The sequence below is a fragment of the Bombina bombina genome, chromosome 1, assembly GCF_027579735.1.
Source record: "Bombina bombina isolate aBomBom1 chromosome 1, aBomBom1.pri, whole genome shotgun sequence".
NCBI lineage: Eukaryota > Metazoa > Chordata > Amphibia > Anura > Bombinatoridae > Bombina > Bombina bombina.
In genome coordinates, this window is record NC_069499.1 from 1,148,872,977 (window position 1) to 1,148,892,688 (window position 19,712).

Genomic DNA, 19,712 nt, shown 5'->3' on the forward strand with positions numbered 1-19,712 from the left:
ATAAAACCCCCCAAAAGATCTTTCATGATTCAGATAGAACATATAGTTTTAAACCAAATTTTCATTGTTTTTTGTTATCCTTTGTTGAAAAGCAGTAAGGTAAGTTCAGGAGTGTGCACGTGTCTGCTGTACTATATGGCTGCAGTTTTGCAAGAATTGTATACATTAACAAGAGCACTTGAGTGCAGCACTATTTCCTGCCATGTAGTGCTCTAGACGTGCACGCTACCTATCTAGATATCTCTTCAGCAAAGAATAACAAGGGAACGACACAAAATTGATAATAGAAGTAATTTGGAAGGTTTTTTTAAAAAAAATGTTCTATCTGAATCATGAAAGAAAGATTTTGGACTTCATGTCCCTTTAATTATTTTGTTCTACCCAAAAGGTAAGCTCCAGTCTACCACAACCAAGGCTACATATGGCTTTCTAAACACTGTATTTGTTGTGCAATATAATCCAAAGACTATAGTGAGTTATAAGCAGCAAAAACATACATATTTGTAAAATGCTTCAGTGATAGTATTTCACGTGCAAGGAGCATATGTATATACACCCCGTTCACCAGTATTCAAACATCTCCAACTATAAATTGTAATGTGAACTTTGTACATCTCTCGCATGTAAATGGTGACATTATCAGAAAAGGTAGTTCTGCCCTGCAGCTCTGCATTTTTACATAAGTCTTGATGCTTGCTGATATCATTTATATACAAAGATATAGGACAGAACCTCATTACCTATTACTTCTTAACCCCGTTTAATTGTATGGCTTTATTGATAAAAGCAACCAAGTAGGATAGATATAGCTGACATGCGCTTGATTTTGGAAGTTTTCGTTCCCAGGAAATATTTGTAGATGGCATCTCAAGTGGGGCAAGTCATGTTTTAGCTAAGTTGTAATTATTTTTCTTCTTTGCAAGAAGTTCATGGGCTGCATTGTAGGCCTTGCAGGAAGCCTATTTAAAGCAAGTTAAGAACCAGCGGTCATACAACTGCTGTTTCTTAACCTCACCCTGTACATGTTCGTTTAAGGTGATTGACAGGTCATGCGTGAGCAGGGAAAGGTGTTGCACAAGAAGACGAGTGGAGGGATTCCCTAGTTAGGAACCTTGTCCGCACTTCACTTGATACATGAGGGCTTGTGTGTGAAATTTCATACATTTTGCACCTCTCACAGCTATAGGGGATATAAGGAAAGTCTAGCACCTTTACTGCTCATTCCCCAGCTTTGCATACCCAGCTGAATAACCTCTAAGTTTGCTTGTTTCTAAGTCCCTGCAGGCCTCCACTTATTTTATTCTTTTTATTAGCTTTTTAAATCTTACATAACAGCCAGTGCTAGTTTATGTGTGTCATAAATATAACATTGTGCTCACTCCTGTGGAGAATGATAATGTTTACACAAAAACCAGAACTGATTGTCTAAAATGCAAGATTGTAAAAGCACTGAAATAAGGGGACAGTCTTCAGGGGCTTAGATACAAGTAATTAGAGAGGTAAAACGCAAAACTAGGGAAAGTGTTATAAAGGATTATCTATCTTTTTAAACAATAACAATTTTCAAGTAGTCTCTTTAATGACAGGAACGCTCACAAATAAATCTGTGGCAAAAATAGTTGAAGATAGGTTCTATGAATTTGAAACATGATCGCGTCTTCACGGCAAGGCACACGGCAACCTCATGAGTATCTCAGCTGTGATTTCTGGAATATGGTTGTATTTAGTAGTAAAAAAAATGTTCCTATCTTAAAGGGAAGCTAAGGTCAAAATTAAACTTTTATGATTTCATGTGGTTTTAAACAATTTTCCAGTTTACTTCTGTTATCTATTTTGCTTCATTCTCTTGTTTTCCTTTGTTTAAAAAGCATACTTAGGTAGGCTCAGGAGCAGCAGTGCACTGGGAGCTAGCTGCTGATTGGTGACTGCACATTGATGTCTCTTGTCATTGGTTTGTCTGATGAGTTCAGTTTGCTCCCAGTGTCAAATTGCTGCTCTTTTTTTTTTAAGGATTCCAAGAGAATTAAGAAAATGTGATAACAGGCTTAAATTGGAACATTGTTTACAATTTGTATGCGTTATCTGATTCGTAAAAGAATAAAAATTGGGTTTAGTTTTCCTTTTAATAGGAAATGATGGGTTTGGCATATGCAGTATTTATAAGAATACAAAATGTTAGTTATTCCATTATAAACTGAATGTACGAAGATATCAGTTATAAATGAGTCTTCATTTTGCCTTTTCACCGGAAACATCTACCCCTTTAATGATGCATATTTATCACTATAATAAGACCATATAGAGAATCCATTATTTTCCATAAAGCTCATCAGTTTGAGAACATTTTCCTCTCTTTATTCTAGGTCTCAAAAAATGGAATGACCAATTCTGTATTCACACTTTATGAGTTAATAGCCGGTGATGACACTGAAGGAGAAGGTAAGTACATGAGCCGTAGCAGACTACTTTACTTTAGCTTACTTGTCATTCTCTTTATTTACAGTCTTTCAATAGATATTAGTCTGTCTATATATATATATATGTGTATGTATGTGTGTATATTTATATATATATAAAACTAAAATATTAGAAAGAAAAAAGGGGACAGAGAAAAGTATGCCCTATGCCAGCACTAATCGTATCAAAAAATTGAAAGAGATAAGTCCTCAAAGCTGGATATCGAACCTATGTGAGTCTAGGGGGTATAAGCCCCTCTCCTATAAACATGGAAAACGCTAGTCATAAATATACAAAAATTCCTTAACTTTAATATTCCAAATATATAAGAACGAGTAAAATTTATCAATAAAACCTAAATATAGCAAGAAATACCTATCTACCAATGGCCATTGGGGGAACAAAATGTGCAATGTCCATGATTAGGGCTCAAATGATATCAGAAAAATCTATGCCAAATGAATGCCACAATGGAGTCCAAAAGTGCAAACTGTGTTCAGGGAGTGTTAGTCAAAAGCAGTAGCAGTTCATGTAAACAGTTATATGCCATGCAGAGTAGAAATGAAGTGAAGCAGTTCAGCAATATAGCAATTTGACAGGCGAGCAGTACAGTTAGTAGAAGTACAGTCGTTTAGTATTTCAAATGTGGTAGATACTCCCAGAAATTGCTGGGTATACTCGCTACAGGGTACTTCCTACTGAGGGATAAGCCCGCGCCTAAGGGACCCCTAGTACAGACAAGTAGTATGGACTGATCTCACCCGTCTTCATTTAGAAGTAGCGTCCGTGTACACTTATAGATATCAAGCAGGACTCGTTAGGGTGCTGAAAATGCCGCTCCTCCTTTATACTGCAACCAGATGCAATGAAATAGCTGCTTCCCTGAAATAGCTGCTTTTAGGCCGTTCATCACTAAAAGGAAAATCCTTATACATGCCACCCTTGTTTGCGGTTCCATCGGTTAATACTTTCGTCAAATTAGTGGAAAATTAAATATCTAAACTGGATATACATACAGGGTATAAGGATAATCTTACCCGGAAACAAAGAAAATCGTTAAAGGACCTGATAGAAGACGAAAGCATTACGATCAAGCCATCAGACAAGGGTGGTAATGTAGTAATAATGGATACATTAGATTAGAATAAGGAATGTTTGAGGCAACTGACGGACAAAGCACATTATGAACTACTTAAAGGTGACCCCACTATAGAATATCAAATGGAACTTGAAGACTTACTACAAAAAGCATTACAAGAGGGATTCATTAACAAGGCAGAATATAATTATATGTACATAAAAAAAAACCAAGAACAGCAACTTTCTACACAACACCTAAAATACATAAAAAGAAACATCGACCACCAGGTAGACTGATAATTTTGGGACAAATGAGCCTGAATGAGAATGTCTCTCAATATATTGACTATTGCCTACAGCCCTTCATGACGACACTCCCCTCATTCATTCAAGATACAAATGATATACTCAGGAAATTAGACGGTCTTACAGTTGAGGACAACACTACGCTTGTAGCTATAGATGTGGAAGCTTTGTACTCATCAATTCCCCATATATTGGGTATGGAGGCCTGTAAATATTATTTAGATCAAAGAGGCAGTGAATATTCAGAATATACAAGCTTTACCCTAAACCTATTGAATTTTGTCCTTGAGAGACATTTCTTCATATTCAATCATAAATTTTACCGTCAAATACTTGGCACAGCAATGTGGGCCAGCTGTGCCCCCACAAATGCCCGCCTATACCTCGGCAAATGGGAGGTTGATTATATAAGTAATACTCTATCAGAATATGAAGAAAAAAATAACCTCTGTGTTTTCTATATAGATGACATCCTTGTGGTGTGGCATGGGACAGACGCAGAATTACAACAATTCCTCCAACTAATAAATAAGAATAACCTAAATTTAAAATTTACACATACGTCAAATAGGGATACCATCAGAGTCAGTACTAAAATGCATTCCTTATGGCCAATATTTGAGATGCAAAAGAAACTGCTCTACACCAGAAACCTTTGAAATCCATGCCAAAAAAATTGACACACAGACTATTGGACTATTGGATATGGGTTATTCACATAACATCTTAAAACATAGCTATTATATAGCTAAAGAAAAATCAAAGGACAGTATATTGTATACAAAAAAATGACAAATCACAGGCAGGAAACAGTACAGTAAGATTTATATCTACATATCACAATAAATGGAATGACATAAGATCTATACTGTCCAAACACTGGGATATCTTAATGGTAGACCCTGTCCTAAAAACAATAGTCGGCGGGACTCCAATCATGACCCCCAGAAGATCACCAAACCTTCAGGATAAATTAGTGCATAGTCACTTTAAACATACAACCAAAAGCAAAAATTGGCTTCAAAATTATAAGACTAAGGATGGCAACTTCATATGTGGAAAATGCAGTGTATGTAAATACATACATAAAGGTACCCACATAATAGACGCTGAGGGAAAAAAACACAAAATAAAGGGACACATAAATTGTAAAAGTGAAGGAGTTGTATATGCCATATCATGTTCATGCCCACAATTCTATGTGGGTAAATCCTATAGAGAGCTAAAAGAAAGAATACTAGAACACAAGAGGGATATTCAAAATAAAAACCTCAAAGACAGTAGTGTAGCACGACACTTCTTTACACACCATGGGTCTAGAACTCATAGATCTACATGGTAGAGATGGTGATCTAGATAAAAAATTGCTTCAGACTGAATGCAAATGGATCTATAATATGAATACTCTCAAACCCAAGGGGATGAATGAAGAAATACATTTTGCCCCTTTTTTGTAGTGAAAGTAATCGTTTATACATTTACACATCTACCCTGGACCCTATCTATAAGACTGTAGCTGTGCATGTTTAAAAGTAGATCTTTATATAAGAATACAACAAATATTATAGACTATACAACCTCTACAATGAGGATAGTCATGAATTATTTATATTTTTTTATATTGAAGTAATGCTATGACGGAATACCATATACGGCTACTATTACTGCTTTCTTTATCTGTAACTAGCTTAGATTCATTTTTTGAGATAGCCATAAGATTCATACATTTAAGCCTCTCTCCTACTAAACTTCTTGTTTATGTATATGCATGTAAAAAGGTTTTGTAAATAAGATGCTAGATTCTCAATACATTAGAGAACGCTGAACGAGTTCAGTTACAATATATATGTTAGATTAATACCTCCTTAAAAGCAAGATACCATCTTAACAGGTGAACACATGACTCATAGGAAGTATTGTAACCGGAACTTCCAAATTGAGTTTAAATTCCCAGGAGGGTCTGCATACAAACAAGAAAGGCATGCTTTGAAGAAGCCGCACGGAGTATCCCTGGCGGCGAAACACGTGTAGCGTAGTTTGCACTACCTACCTCAGCTAGGCCAGCTGAGGGTCCTGGATCCTTTGGACCATTGGGGAGTCTATACAGTTACCCTTTGTTGATACTTCTGATCGAACAGACAAGGGAAGCAGCTATTTCATTGCATCTGGTTGCAGTATAAAGGAGGAGCGGCATATTCAGCACCCTACCGAGTCCGGCTTCATATCCATCAGTGTACATGGACGCTACTTCTAAATGAAGACGGGTGAGATCAGTCCATACTCCTTGTCTGTACTACGGGTCCCTTAGGCGAGGGCTTATCCCTCAGTAGGTAGTACCCTGTAGCGAGTATACCCAGCAATTTCTGGGAGTATCTACCACATTTGAAATACTAAACGACTGTACTTCTACTAACTGTACTGCTCGCCTGTCAAATTGCTATATTGCTGAACTGCTTCACTTCATTTCTACTCTGCATGGCATATAACTGTTTATACGAACTGCTGCTTTTGACTAACACTCCCTGAACACAGTTTGCACTTTTGGACTCCATTGTGGCATTCATTTGGCATAGATTTGTCTTCTGATATCATTTGAGCCCTAATCATGGACATTGCACATTTTGTTCCCCCAATGGCCATTGGTAGATAGGTATTTCTTGCTATATTTAGGTTTTATTGATCATTTTTACTCATTCTTATATATATGGAATATTAAAGTTTAAGACATTTTTTGTATATTTATGACTAGCGTTTTCCATGTTTATAGGAGAGGGGCTTATACCCCCTAGACTCACATAGGTTCGATATCCAGCTTTGAGGACTTATCTCTTTCAATTTTTTTATACAATTAGTGCTGGCATAGGGCATTACTTTTCTCCATTTCCTCTTTTTTCTGTCCCCTTTTTTCTTTCTAATATTTTAGTCACATATTTTTTATGCCCCTGTGCACCCCTAGATATACCTATTTACATATCAGGGGTTAATCTATACATTACTTAATTGGGTTGAGCTGGCATTCCACTATATTCTTTCGCATATATATATATATATATATATATGTGTTTGTGTGTGTATAATATATATAATATATGTGTGTGTATATAGAAACATAGATATTGACGGCAGATAAGAGCCATAGGCCCAGCAAGTCTGCCCCACCTTACCTAACAGTATAAACTTATCTAGTTCGTAGGATAGCCCTATGCTTGTCCCATGCATTTTTAAAGTCCCCCACAGTGTTTGTTGCTACTACCTCTTGAGGAAGTTTATTCCATAAATCAATCACTCTTTCTGTAAAGAAGTGCTTCCTCAAATTACTCCTGAATCTACTACCCTTTAGCTTGAGCTCATGACCCCTTGTTCTTGAATTTTCCATTTTATGTAAAATACCCACAGCCTCAGTTTTACTAAACCCTTTAATGTACTTGAAAGTTGCTATCATATCACCTCTTTCCCTTCTCTCCTCTAAGCTATACATATTTAGGTCATTGAGCCTATCCTGGTAAGTTTTATTTTTTAGACCATGTACCATTTTGGTAGCCCTCCTTTGCACAGATTCAAGTTTGTTAATATCCTTCTGAAGATATGGCCTCCAGAACTGCACACAATACTCAAGATGAGACCTAACTAATGATCTATAAAGTGGCATAAGAACCTTACTATTTCTGCTGCAAATACCTCTACCAATACATCCAAGCATTCTGCTAGCCTTACTCGCTGCCTTACTACATTGTTTACTAAGTTTTAAATCATCTGAAATAATAATTCCCAAGTCCTCTTCCTCGTCTGTAACAGTCAGTAAAGTGTCATTGAGTCTGTAATTAACATTTGGATTTTTCTTCCCTAAATGCATTATTTTACACTTTGCTGTGTTAAACTTTAGATCCCAGTCGTTTGTCCAATCCTCCAATTGTTGTATATCACTTCTCATTTTGTCTACCCCCCCTGGAACATCCACTCTGTTGCAAATTTTTGTATCATCTGCAAATAGACATACTTTCCCCTGTAGCCCTTTGCTGATATCGCAGATAAATATGTTAAACAAAACAGGCCCCAGAACTGACCCCTGAGGAACACCACTAGTAACAGCCCCCTCTGCTGAATGAACTCCATTTACTAAGACACTTTGTTTTCTGTCCTTAAGCCAGCATTCCACCCAGTTCACAATTTTTGAATCTAGACCAAGGAGATATAGTTTGTGAATAAGTTTATTGTGTGGGACGGTGTCAAATGCTTTGCTGAAATCTAGATATGCTACATCAACTGCTCCTCCCTTGTCTAATACTTTTGTTACATAATCAAAGAAGTCAATTAGATTAGTCTGACATGATCTCCCTGAAGTAAAACCATGCTGATTTTGGTCCTCTAAATTGTTTGTCTTTATGTAAGTCATAATTCTTTCCTTTAAGAGGCTTTCCATTAATTTCCCTACTACTGAAGTTAAACTAACTGGCCTGTAGTTGCCAGATTCTTCTCTACTGCCCTTTTTATGAAGAGGTATTACATTTGCTATTCTCCAATCATCTGGGACAGCTCCTGTTAATAGTGACTGATTAAACAGATCAGTTAATGGGACAGTTAGCACTGAACGAAGTTCTTTTAAAACCCTTGGATGAATATTATCAGGACCCACTGCCTTTGTAACATTTATTTTTGATAATGCTAACAAAACCTCATCCTCTGTAAAAAGATTACTGTTAAGCTTGTTTCTATTTTGCATAGCATCCCTTAATGTAGACATTGTATCTTCACAATCTTTAGTGAAAACAGAACAGAAGTAATCATTGAGACAGTCTGCAATCTGCTTATCTCCTTCTATTATTCTACCATCAACTGATTTCAATTTTACTATTCCTACCTTATTTTTTCTTCTTTCACTGATATATCTAAAGAATGTTTTGTCCCCATGTTTTACTGACTGTGCTATCTTCTCTTCTGCATCAGCTTTAACCTTCCTAATTAACTGCTTAGTCTTTTTTTGTTGGAGTCTCCATATTTTCATATCATCATCTGCTTGTGTGTGTCTGTAATTTTTATAAGCTATCTTTTTTGTCTTTACAGCATGTGCTACTTCTTTGGAAAACCAAATTGGTTTCCGCTTTCTTTTACTTTTACAGACATGTCTAATACAGTGTGCGGTTGCATCTAAAATGGCACCTTTCACAAATTCCCACTGTTCTTGAACCCCTGTAATAAGATTTTTCCCCTTTAAATAGTTTTTTAGGTATTCTCCCATTAATGAAAAATCTGCCGTCCTAAAGTCTAAAACTTTTGTTTTAGTCTGGGTGTACAGTTCCTGAACATGAATACTAAACCAAACAGATTGATGATCACTGGATCCTAAGTTCTCACCTACAGACACATCTGAAACTGTATCACTGTTTGTAAGTATTAGATCTAATATAGCTTCCTTACGAGTTGGTTCCTTGACTAATTGTTCAAGTGATTCCCCTAGCAGAGATTCAAGAATATACCTGCTTCTAGCCGATCTAGCAGAAGGAATCTTCCAGTCTATATCTGGCAAATTAAAGTCCCCCAGTACTATAACCTTACCCTTCATGGTCATTTTGGTTATTTCATCTAATAACAGATTGTCCAGTTTTTCATCCTGCAATGGAGGCCTATATACAACCCCTATTCTAAAAACATTTTTATCTCCAATTTCCAAAGTCACCCAAATACTTTCCACCTCATCATTTGTTCCTACAATTTCAGTAACCTTTATATTTTCATTTACATACAAAGCAACTCCTCCACCTTTCTTTCCTACTCTGTTCTTTTTAAATAACCTGTATCCAGGTATGACTATGTCCCAGTCATGCAAATCATTGTACCATGTTTCTGTTATAGCTACTAAATCCAAGTTGTCCCTAGTCATTATTGAAATGAGTTCAGGTAATTTATTTCCTAAGCTGCGAGCATTTGTGCTCATGGCACGAAGAATTTTTCTACTAGAATTTCTAGAATTGTTACTTGGACTAACAGTTTTGGCATGCTGTGGGGGGCAGGTGGATATATTAATGCTACCCCCCTTTATTAGTTTAAATGATTTCTAATAAAGTATTTGAACTCCTCTCCCAGATACTCTGTTCCTTTAGCATCCAAATGCAAGCCATCTCTCCTAAATAACCTAGTATCTTTCCAAACAGAGCTATAATGGCCAATAAAACCAAATCCTCGTTCCCTGCACCACTTATCTAACCAAGAATTAAATGTTGTTATCCGCTCCATCTTTCCTGCTTCCTGGTCATACACAGGTAAAATAGCAGAAAATATATATATAATAAATATATATATATATATAAATTTATTTACATGTATAATAAAACGCGTCAGTGGGGGAAGAAATTGGTATCAGTGGGCAGGTATCACTTACCTGCGGTGTCCAGGTGTATGCTCCTTATCCTGCGTTGTCCTCCCAGTGAACTGCCACTACATGCGTACAGGGCACACACACACAGTGCACACTCTGACAGGACTGCCCAGTATTCCTTACGTGCGGAGGGGTGGGCATGTTTGGCTGCATTCCACCAGCAGGGCCAGCTGTTAAGAAACCAGGACTTAGACTGCCTCACCTATCAAGTACGTTACAGTTCTAATGGTATTCCGAAGCTCAAGTTACTTAATGCAGGGGTGGCCAAACAACACTTGTACCCCCATTCACTTCTTTAAAAATATGTTAATATGGGTATTTTTTTACATGAAATGATTTAATATACAGACAAGATAAACATTGCTTACTATAATGAGACTTTTTAGTCTGCTCTGATTTCACCAAGTTTGTAATATTTAGAGTTAAATTAGTTACTGAGAGCAGCAGAGAATTCTTCAAATTTAAACCAGTCATTCCCAACCTTAGTTTGTTCTTAATCAATTTCATGGATAAAATGCTTGTCCGCATCTGTACGTTGTTCCAAAATGACAGATATAACTCTGGGCAAATTTTCTTAGTTCTGGAAAATGTTCAGAGGGTAATGATCACCAAAAATGTATTATGTCAGAAGCATTTGGGATGTATGCTACTAGGCATGTTCAGGATTTTTTGTTAACTAAGTGAAAATGGGTTTATAAATGTGAGTATGCCGTCTTCCTTAGCAAAATCACTAAAACGACAAATGCCATTATCTTCAGCATATTCACTCTGTCCTTTTTAGATGTGGCTCAAATCCTTATTTTCTTACTGAGAGGTAATCAGTTTTAACTTCATCTTGAATGCTGATATCATTTACTAAGCTAGGAAACGATTTGTTCTGCAGTTTCAAATTTAGATCATTGAGATTGCTGGTAACATCAATTAAAAATTCTGAATCAAATAGCTGATTGTTATCACATAAAATTGCTCTTTCCTCAGTCAGCTCATTTTTCTCTTCTAGAAAATTATGAACATTATTTTTCAGTTTCCAAAATCTACTGAGAACCTGTCCTCTAGAAAACCAGCGCACCTCACAGAGAAGGATGAGATCACCATATTCCAAAACTAGCAATTCACAATATCCATTGAATTCTCTTCTGTTTAATCCTCCTGCTCAAATTTCACTCATTTCACAACCGGTTGCAAACATAAAGTTTTTCCACCCAGTAACTCTTGGTGTATAATGCAGTGATATGTTAGTAGAGGACGAGCTAAAAAGCGTTCTCCCAGCTGCTTTACCTACCATTGACGGTGCTCCATCAGTACAAACACAAATCTACGTGCAGATTTTCTAGGCGTGTGTTTACTCTGTTAAATTTGATCCTCTTGTTTTTCCGTGACTGACAAGTTCTTCAGAGAGGTTAAAATTCTCATCAATTCCTCTTATAAAAATGCGTAATTGGTCTACATCACATATGTAAGCAGAATTGTGCAAAGCTAAAGAAAGTACAAGCGTGTGAAAAGTCTTTCAGTTGCTCAGATACATCACTGTAAAGTTCCTCAGTGCACCCTGTAACTGCTTTTATAGAGATTTTGTCTACTTTTCTTTCAATATTTTTATCACCAAGAAATCTTGCAAATATTTGGAGACAAGGCTTAGCAATTTCTTCTCCATCAGAGAAAGGCTTCCGTTTTTTTAGCCAATGCAAAGGCAATTTCGTAGGACGCTTCCTTTATTGCCAAATTTTCACAACCTTTTTTTTAACAAATATATTGTGTCTTCTTTTTATTTCATCCTTTCTCTTAATCACATACTCTTTCCATTACTCAGACCCAAGCATAAGATTATGTCTTCTATTATCTGAGAGAGTATTTTCACAACTGATGGACCCGCAATAAATAAGAACTCATTTTTGCACTGTTCTTTAAGTTGATGCTTACTGTCACTTTCTGCTTTTCTTTTGTTTATTTTCTTTCACACAAAGAGCAAAGCACAACGCTACTGTACAAGTGTCAATTGTAAACTGACTGGTAAAAATGTGCAAAGCTCTGCAGCCTTTGCTGATTCCTCAAGATCAAACCAGTATCAAAACCTGCACACTTATGGAACAACTCCTGTACAGAACTCCCTCTTTGTATAATGTCTCTGATAAGGGCAGAGCACTATGTGTAGTGAATATATAGCAACTTGATAAAGTCTTACTCACTGAATGTTTGTTTTTTTTTAACTCAAGACAGATTGTGATAGAAGATGACATTCACTAAAAGATGTGCACAAAATAAAAAAAAAATCACTAAAAATAATAAAATAAAATTAAGTTTTAGATTTATTCTCAGGGTGCAATGCACCACTTGTGGCACCTGCGCCATAGGTTGGCCATCCCTGACTTAATATTTTAACATTTAACAGTAAAAAGTAAATATTCTACTTGGGTAGTTTTAGATAAGTTGTTACCTTCTATGGACACGTATAGATCTGCTGTTATTTCTATAGTAAACATGCAAATACATTAATTATCTGCTCTATGGTTGCTCTGAGGGTCTGATTCTTTGCCTGTTATAATTAATGTTCCTTATCTAATGCTTAAGCTACGCAGTATATGAATTGTAATTCACATTGGTCAAAGCCAAATTATGGATCACAAAATACTTGTATAGTTTCTTACATTGCCACTAACGAGACGTCTCTTACCACTACCCAAGCTGTAAAACCAAACAAAACCAAAATTGCAGAAATGTTGAGAAACATTAAAAACTGCTATTCTGTAACATAGGTTAAAGCACTCACACATTAGGAAAGGTGCAGCCATGTCAGTCTGAGGCTGTTTTACCTTAGGACGTTCCATGCTGTCCTAAAAGTGCTGGGCTTTAATGCCCTTAAGACGTCATGGAACGTCCTAACTTTTGCGGCATCCTACTCTGTGTACAAATTCCAATTGATCCAATCTGTACTAGATTGATAAGTCAAGGTTACCAAGCTACACTAATTTACCCAGATAAATTAAAAATAACAATAAATAATAGGACTCAGGTTTTTTAATCATCTAAAGAAGCTGAAAAGTACATAGCACAGGCAATATCTCCAAAATAATGAGCAATGACAATATCAGAAGGCAGAGTTGGTAAAAAAAGAAAGGAAGATAAGGATAATGAGACACAAGAACAAAATGGGTACTACTCTGATTGATAGTCATGAATTTAATGAAAAAAGGGACGGGAGAAGAGAGAGAGTCATTGATCTGAGGATAATATATATTATCTTTAATGTTAACCTTAATGGGATTTTTTTTTTTCCTATTTTTAAGAAATAGCCAGCCCATACTTAGGGTTGATGTCCCAGCAAGGTTTGATCGGGACAATATGATAGGGGGAATAAAATGGGATAACCAGGAATACACAATTGAAGGGGTCAGGGAGGATGTGGGGATAAGGGTTTTTATATTGTTTTTTTTTGTTTTTTTTTTCTCTTCTTTCTCCTTCTTCCCTCTTGTATTAAATAATGGACACAGACATTACCTGTAAAATGGTATCCTGGAATATAGGAGGGTTAACATCTCCTATTAAAAGAAAAACAATTATATCCTATTTGAGAAAGATAAATACAGATGTTGCCCTCCTCCAGGAAACACATATGAACATTGATGAAATAATTAAACTCAAAAAAATCATGGGTCCAGGAAGTTATTGCAGCTCCGGCTCTGGGTAGAAGAGGGGGAGTGGCAATTTTACTTGGGAAAAAAATAAAGGCTGCATCTACAATTTTAGAAATAGATCCAGGTGGGAGATTCCTACTATTGAAGGTTAAGATCGCTAAAAACACATATACACTTTGCAATATATATGCACCAAATACTATTGATTATGTTTTTTGGGATACCCTGCAAACTAAAATACTTTCCAAAAAAGAGGGCTTATTAATAATTGGAGGAGATTTTAACATGTCCCTACACTATGCACTAGACAGACTAAGACAAGATGCTCGAATTTTAAGAACAAAGAAAGACAACTTAGAAACAAAAGTTTTTACTAAAATATATTCTAATTTAAAAGTCAAGGACATTTGGAGACTACATAACCAAGATACTAAAAGTTACACATGTCTTTCTAAAGCTCATAAGACGCTCTCAAGAATAGACTTATTTTTGGTAGATGAGAAATTCTTAAACTTAAATATAGAGTCTAACATTCTTCCTATTACAGTCTCGGATCATGCCCCAATAACTTTTGAAATACATGCACAGGATCCTAAGAATAAAAATTCACGATTTTATTTTCCTCAGTATTTGGCTACAGATCCAGAATTTAAAAATATGCTGAGCTTGAAATTTCAAGAATATGCCCAATTAAATAGTGATTACACTAACCGACCAATGATCTTTTGGGAGGCTGCAAAAGCAGTTATGAGGGGGGAGATTTTAGCATACAATATCAATAGAACGAAAAAATATAAAAAGAAAGAGGAAGAGGTTTTAAGAACACTATCAAATACTTATAATACTTATATACTGAATAAAACTCCTGAATCATGGAATAGATATACGCAAGCTAAAAGGGAAAGAGACACCTTTCTATTACATAAAACTACACAAAGAGAACTAAAATTACAAGCACAACTATTTAAATATGGAAACAAAGCAGGCAGGTTACTTGCCAATTTAATTAAACAAGATAAAGGATCTCCCTCAATTGAGTCTGTCAAGGAAGGGGATAAACTAATCACAAACCCAGATGAGATTTTAAAAATAATGACGAATTACTATAAAGATCTTTATTCTCATAGGGCATCAGATAAGAAACAGCGCGCAAATTTTTGGGAAAAGATTTCCTGTCCAAAGATAACAGATGAATTAAATGAAATGATAAATTCCCCTATCACTGAAGAAGAGGTCAAAAAGAGTATTAAAGATATGTCTATCAATAAAGCATCAGGCCCTGATGGCCTGCCTAGTGAGTTTTAAAAAATATTATCGCCATTGATAGTTCCGCATTTGACAAGGTTATTTAATAATATGTACGTTGAGGGCAACTTTCCCTCCTCTAGTTTTGCAGCCTCTTATACAACGCTTATACCAAAACCTGAGAAAGATTTAACCCAGAAAGAGTTATATAGGCCAATAGCCTTGTTAAATGTGGACTATAAACTAATGACCTCTATTCTTGCTCAAAGAATGCAAACTCTTCTTCCAACTATAATACACAAAGATCAAGCTGGATTTTTAATGAATAGAAATTCTTCAGCTAAGATTCGAGAGCTGTTTCTCACTATTGATTATTTTAAACCAGAGACGAATAAGGGACAAGAAGGAAAACAGGATAAAAGTGATAAGGTAGTCATTAAAATCGATGCTGAGAAAGCATTTGACTCAGTCCACCATGATCATCTTCTTTATACGCTAGCTCAGTTCGGTTTTAAGGGCCAATTCTCTAAATTTATTGAAAATCTTTACAATAAAGCCTCTACAAAGATAATAGTGAATACTAGACAGTCATTGGATATATGTTTAGCTAGGGGCACAAGGCAGGGATGCCCCCTTTCACCCCTGCTTTTTAATGTCGCAATAGAACCTCTCGCAATAAGGATTAGACAAGATGGTGAAGGGATAAAAATAAGAAATAGAGAACTAAAGATAGCATTATATGCTGACGATATCTTATTATATATGAGAGAGATTCAGACAAATCTACCAAAATTACTGTCAATTATAAATCAATTTACTCTGTTCTCAGGTTACAAAATGAATACATCTAAAACCGAATTACTATGGTTAAAACGACCTTCCCAATTAAAAGAAAATATACCCTTTAAAATTGTTGAAGAAGCTTTCAGATACTTGGGTATTCTCTTCAACACCAGAGAAATGGTATAGTCTTAACATACCCCCAATTCTAAAAACTATGGTATATACAATGAAGAACTGGCAAAATCTTCCCATCTCACTGTCAGGACGTATTGCTCTGTATAAAATGATATTACTGCCAAAAATTTTGTATATTATTCAAAATGTTCCAATTCTTCTGAAGGATAAAGATATTAAGACCCTAAATATGGCCCTTAGAAAGTTTATTTGGCAAGGTAAAAAGCCTAGAATAGCATTAGAGAAACTTAGTCTACCTCAAAAATCTGGCGGCTGTGCCCTGCCAGATCTTCGTCTATATAATTTAGCGGGATTGTCCCGAATCGTAGTGGATTGGATCTGTTCCAAAGACTATGTAACAGATAATGATCTAGAAAACAATATAACCTTTCCCTATCTCCCAACAGCATTAATACACAATGAATTAAGAGACATACCAAAGGTAATAAAAAACTCCAAAACTATATATACTCCAATCAAGGCCTGGTCAAAGATCTGCACCCTATTAAAAGTCGATACATTTTTTTCTAAATATTTACCCTTAAAAGGGAATCCTCACTTTGCAATAGCCCTACATTTAGCTCCACTACAAAGGTGGCAAGAGATGGGATTGGATAAAGTGACACAATTAGTAGACATTGCAGGAAAGCATATTAAAACATTTGCTGATTTAAGAGTGGAGTTTGATCTTTCCCAAAAAGATTTTTATGTTTATCTACAGGCAAGACACTATATTTGGAAATTATTAAATTATTCAGGCTGGAATTGGTCACTGGGGCCTCTAGAGAATTGGCTAATGCAGGCTAAAAAGGGACGGTTATCCATTACATATTGCTGTCAAATATTGAACTCGGATAAGGGTTTAAATAATATAACAAGAATTCAATCAAAATGGGCAGTTAATTTAGTACCAGATCAGGTTGAAGTAGGGAATATTCAAACATCGATATTAGAAGTCAGGCGAACAACTCTCTCTGCCACATGGCGAGAATCTCATATAAAACTTCTTCATATGACATATTTCACCCCGGAAAAGGGACATAGATGGGGGAATTCGCAATTTAACAAATGCCCAAAATGCTCATTAATAGCGGCTAATCTTAAGCATATGTTGTGGGAATGCCCTAAAATAAAAGCGATTTGGAAAAAAATGGAATACTGGTTAAGTAAAAGGGTGGGAGTCTCCCACCTGGACTTTTCATTCATAAATATAATATTACTTAGACTGGATCCAAGAATTCCACCTGATTAGAAAAACATTGTCAATGTTGCCATACTAGCATCTAGATATATGATTTTCAAAAAATGGAAAGATATATCAGGTCCTACTTTTTCGGAAATTCGAAACTCCATAAAAAAACAATGTATCCTTGAACAATACAATACAAAATTTTATGATACAAGAGATGTAAGTAATTTTTTTCAAAAATGGTCCTCCTTTATAAAAACTTTCCCTAAAAAAGAAATTGATTATTTAATTTACCCATTTAGACAGTCAGAATTAGTTGTTTTAGGAACATGGTAAAAATTGAACAATAAAGGAAGGGGGAAGAAGGGGAGAGATGGGAAAATTATTTTTTATTCACTTTTTTTTTTTTTTTTTTTTTTTTTTTTTATTAGACCAAATAATTCTAAATAAGCCATCTTGATTACCCAAGAAGGTTAAGGAAATTCCAACAAAATAGAATTGAATCTGTATTATGAATGATGGGTTGAAGATGTAATGTAATTTTCTGAAATATGTTGTTGCTTTTTTTTTTTTCCTTTGATGGGTAACATAAGTAGTTATTATGCAAAGCCTAGAATCAACTCAAAAAAAAAAGAAAGGAAAAAAAAAGTTATGAAATGGGTTAAGGTTTAAAGTTAAAATGGAAATTTCGGTTGCTTGTCTTTTTTTTTTTTTTTTCTTCTTTCCTCTCTTTCTCCTTGTTAAATTACTCGTAAAGTATAATGAGACAATGTAAATTAAATAATGTCTTATGTTATTATGTTGGATACTGAATAAAAAAGAAATTTAAGAAAATTTCATGCTCAATCTGAATCACAAAAGAATTTTTTTGGGTACAGTGTCCCTTTAAATATAAATATTTACACCATGTGTGTGTGTACTTAAATATAAATATTTACTCCGTGTGTGTGTGTGTGTACTTAAATATAAATATTTAACTCAGTGTGTGTACTTAAATATAAATATTTTACTCTGTGTGTGTGTGTACTTAAATATAAATATGTACTCTGTGTGTGTGTACTTAAATATAAATATTTACTCTGTGTGTGTGTGTGTGTACTTAAATATAAATATTTACACCATGTAAAAAAAAAAATAGAAAAAAAAAATTGCATGCTCTTTTTATATCATGAAATTAAAAAAATGGGTTTCATGTCCCTTTAAAGAGCATTTATTATTATTATCATAATTTATTTCTACCATGTGCCAACATATTCCAGGAGTCCTATAGCCAGGGTTATGCTACCTCATCTGACATATGAACTCAGTGATATTATTGTAACACGTTTCCTTCCAGCTACATATTTTGTTTCATTTTTGTCATCTAATGTTAGCAGCTTGTCCATAGACAATACCAGTAGCTCATGTTAGTGTGAGTTTTACAGTAGTAACTTGTAATATTCCTGCTATTTCCTTAACCAACAAAGGTGCATGAAACCCAACATTTTATTTCATAATTCTTATAGAGCATACTGAAGAGAGTGCACGTGTCTGGAGAACTATATATGTTTCGAGCACTACATGGCAGCAGTGTTTACACAATGTAAAACATAGTTAAATGCATTCTTGCAAAACTGCTGCTATATAGTTCCCCAGACAAGTGCACGCTTCTGAGCCTACCTGCCTGCGTTTCAACAGAGGATACCAAGAGAATGAAGTCAATTTGTTAATAAAACTCATTTGGAAACCTTTTACATTTGATTCATGAAACCATAAGTATGTATGTAGTGCTTGTGTATAATAAACATGCTATTTAAACAGTGTTATTGTTAGTTTTGTCTGGCCCTTTTCACTTTCCACTGTTGATAAAACCTTCTTCCTCTACTCAGAATTCCATGGCCTGGATGAGACCATGCTTCTGCGATCACTGGAGGCACTGCAGCTGGAGCACAGAGCTGAGATCATCACGCTAAATGACAGCAGGGGCGTGAAGTTCTTTTAACAAAGTCTACCAGATGGATCTAGAAACACTTTTTTTTAGGAAGAGGGGAAGTCCAATGACCATGTTGTCCTTCAATAGCAGGAAGCTCATTTGTTCTGGGGTGGAGACCCATGCATTTAAAGCGGCTTGCAACGGATGTAAATGTTTGGAGATGCAGCTATATTTTTACTCTGCATTGTGTGTGCCTGTATGACTGGGACCTTGTGTGTGATGACGCTACTTTGTCTTTACACTTATTTCTGAATAAATTCGCAAAATGATCTAAAAAAAACAAACACTTGTTTTGATTCCAAAGAAATATTTGTAAAATGGAAGAGATATTGCGTGTTTTGTGACTAAATACTTTGCACTTTTTAATACACAAATCTTTAGATGCAAACTGTGTTTTTTTTTAGCATTTCCCCTAACTAAGGACTCATGCAGTTGAAAACATTCTGAAAAACAAATGTATGTTTAACTCCTACAAAAAGAACATATGCTTGAAGAGAGAGA

The 19,712-nt window shown here is 35.4% G+C and overlaps 1 protein-coding gene across 1 annotated transcript in view; it reads left to right on the forward strand.

Annotated features, from left to right (window-relative positions):
- The window catches only part of VPS25 (vacuolar protein sorting 25 homolog), a 30,271-nt gene extending 10,776 nt beyond the window's left edge, over positions 1–19,495 (forward strand). The window contains exons 5-6 of the mRNA XM_053699465.1: positions 2,364–2,439; positions 19,108–19,495. Coding sequence (XP_053555440.1) covers positions 2,364–2,439; positions 19,108–19,220 — 189 coding nt within the window. The 3' untranslated portion in view covers positions 19,221–19,495. The remainder of the gene's footprint in view (positions 1–2,363; positions 2,440–19,107) is intronic.
- The last annotated feature ends 217 nt before the right edge of the window (positions 19,496–19,712 follow it).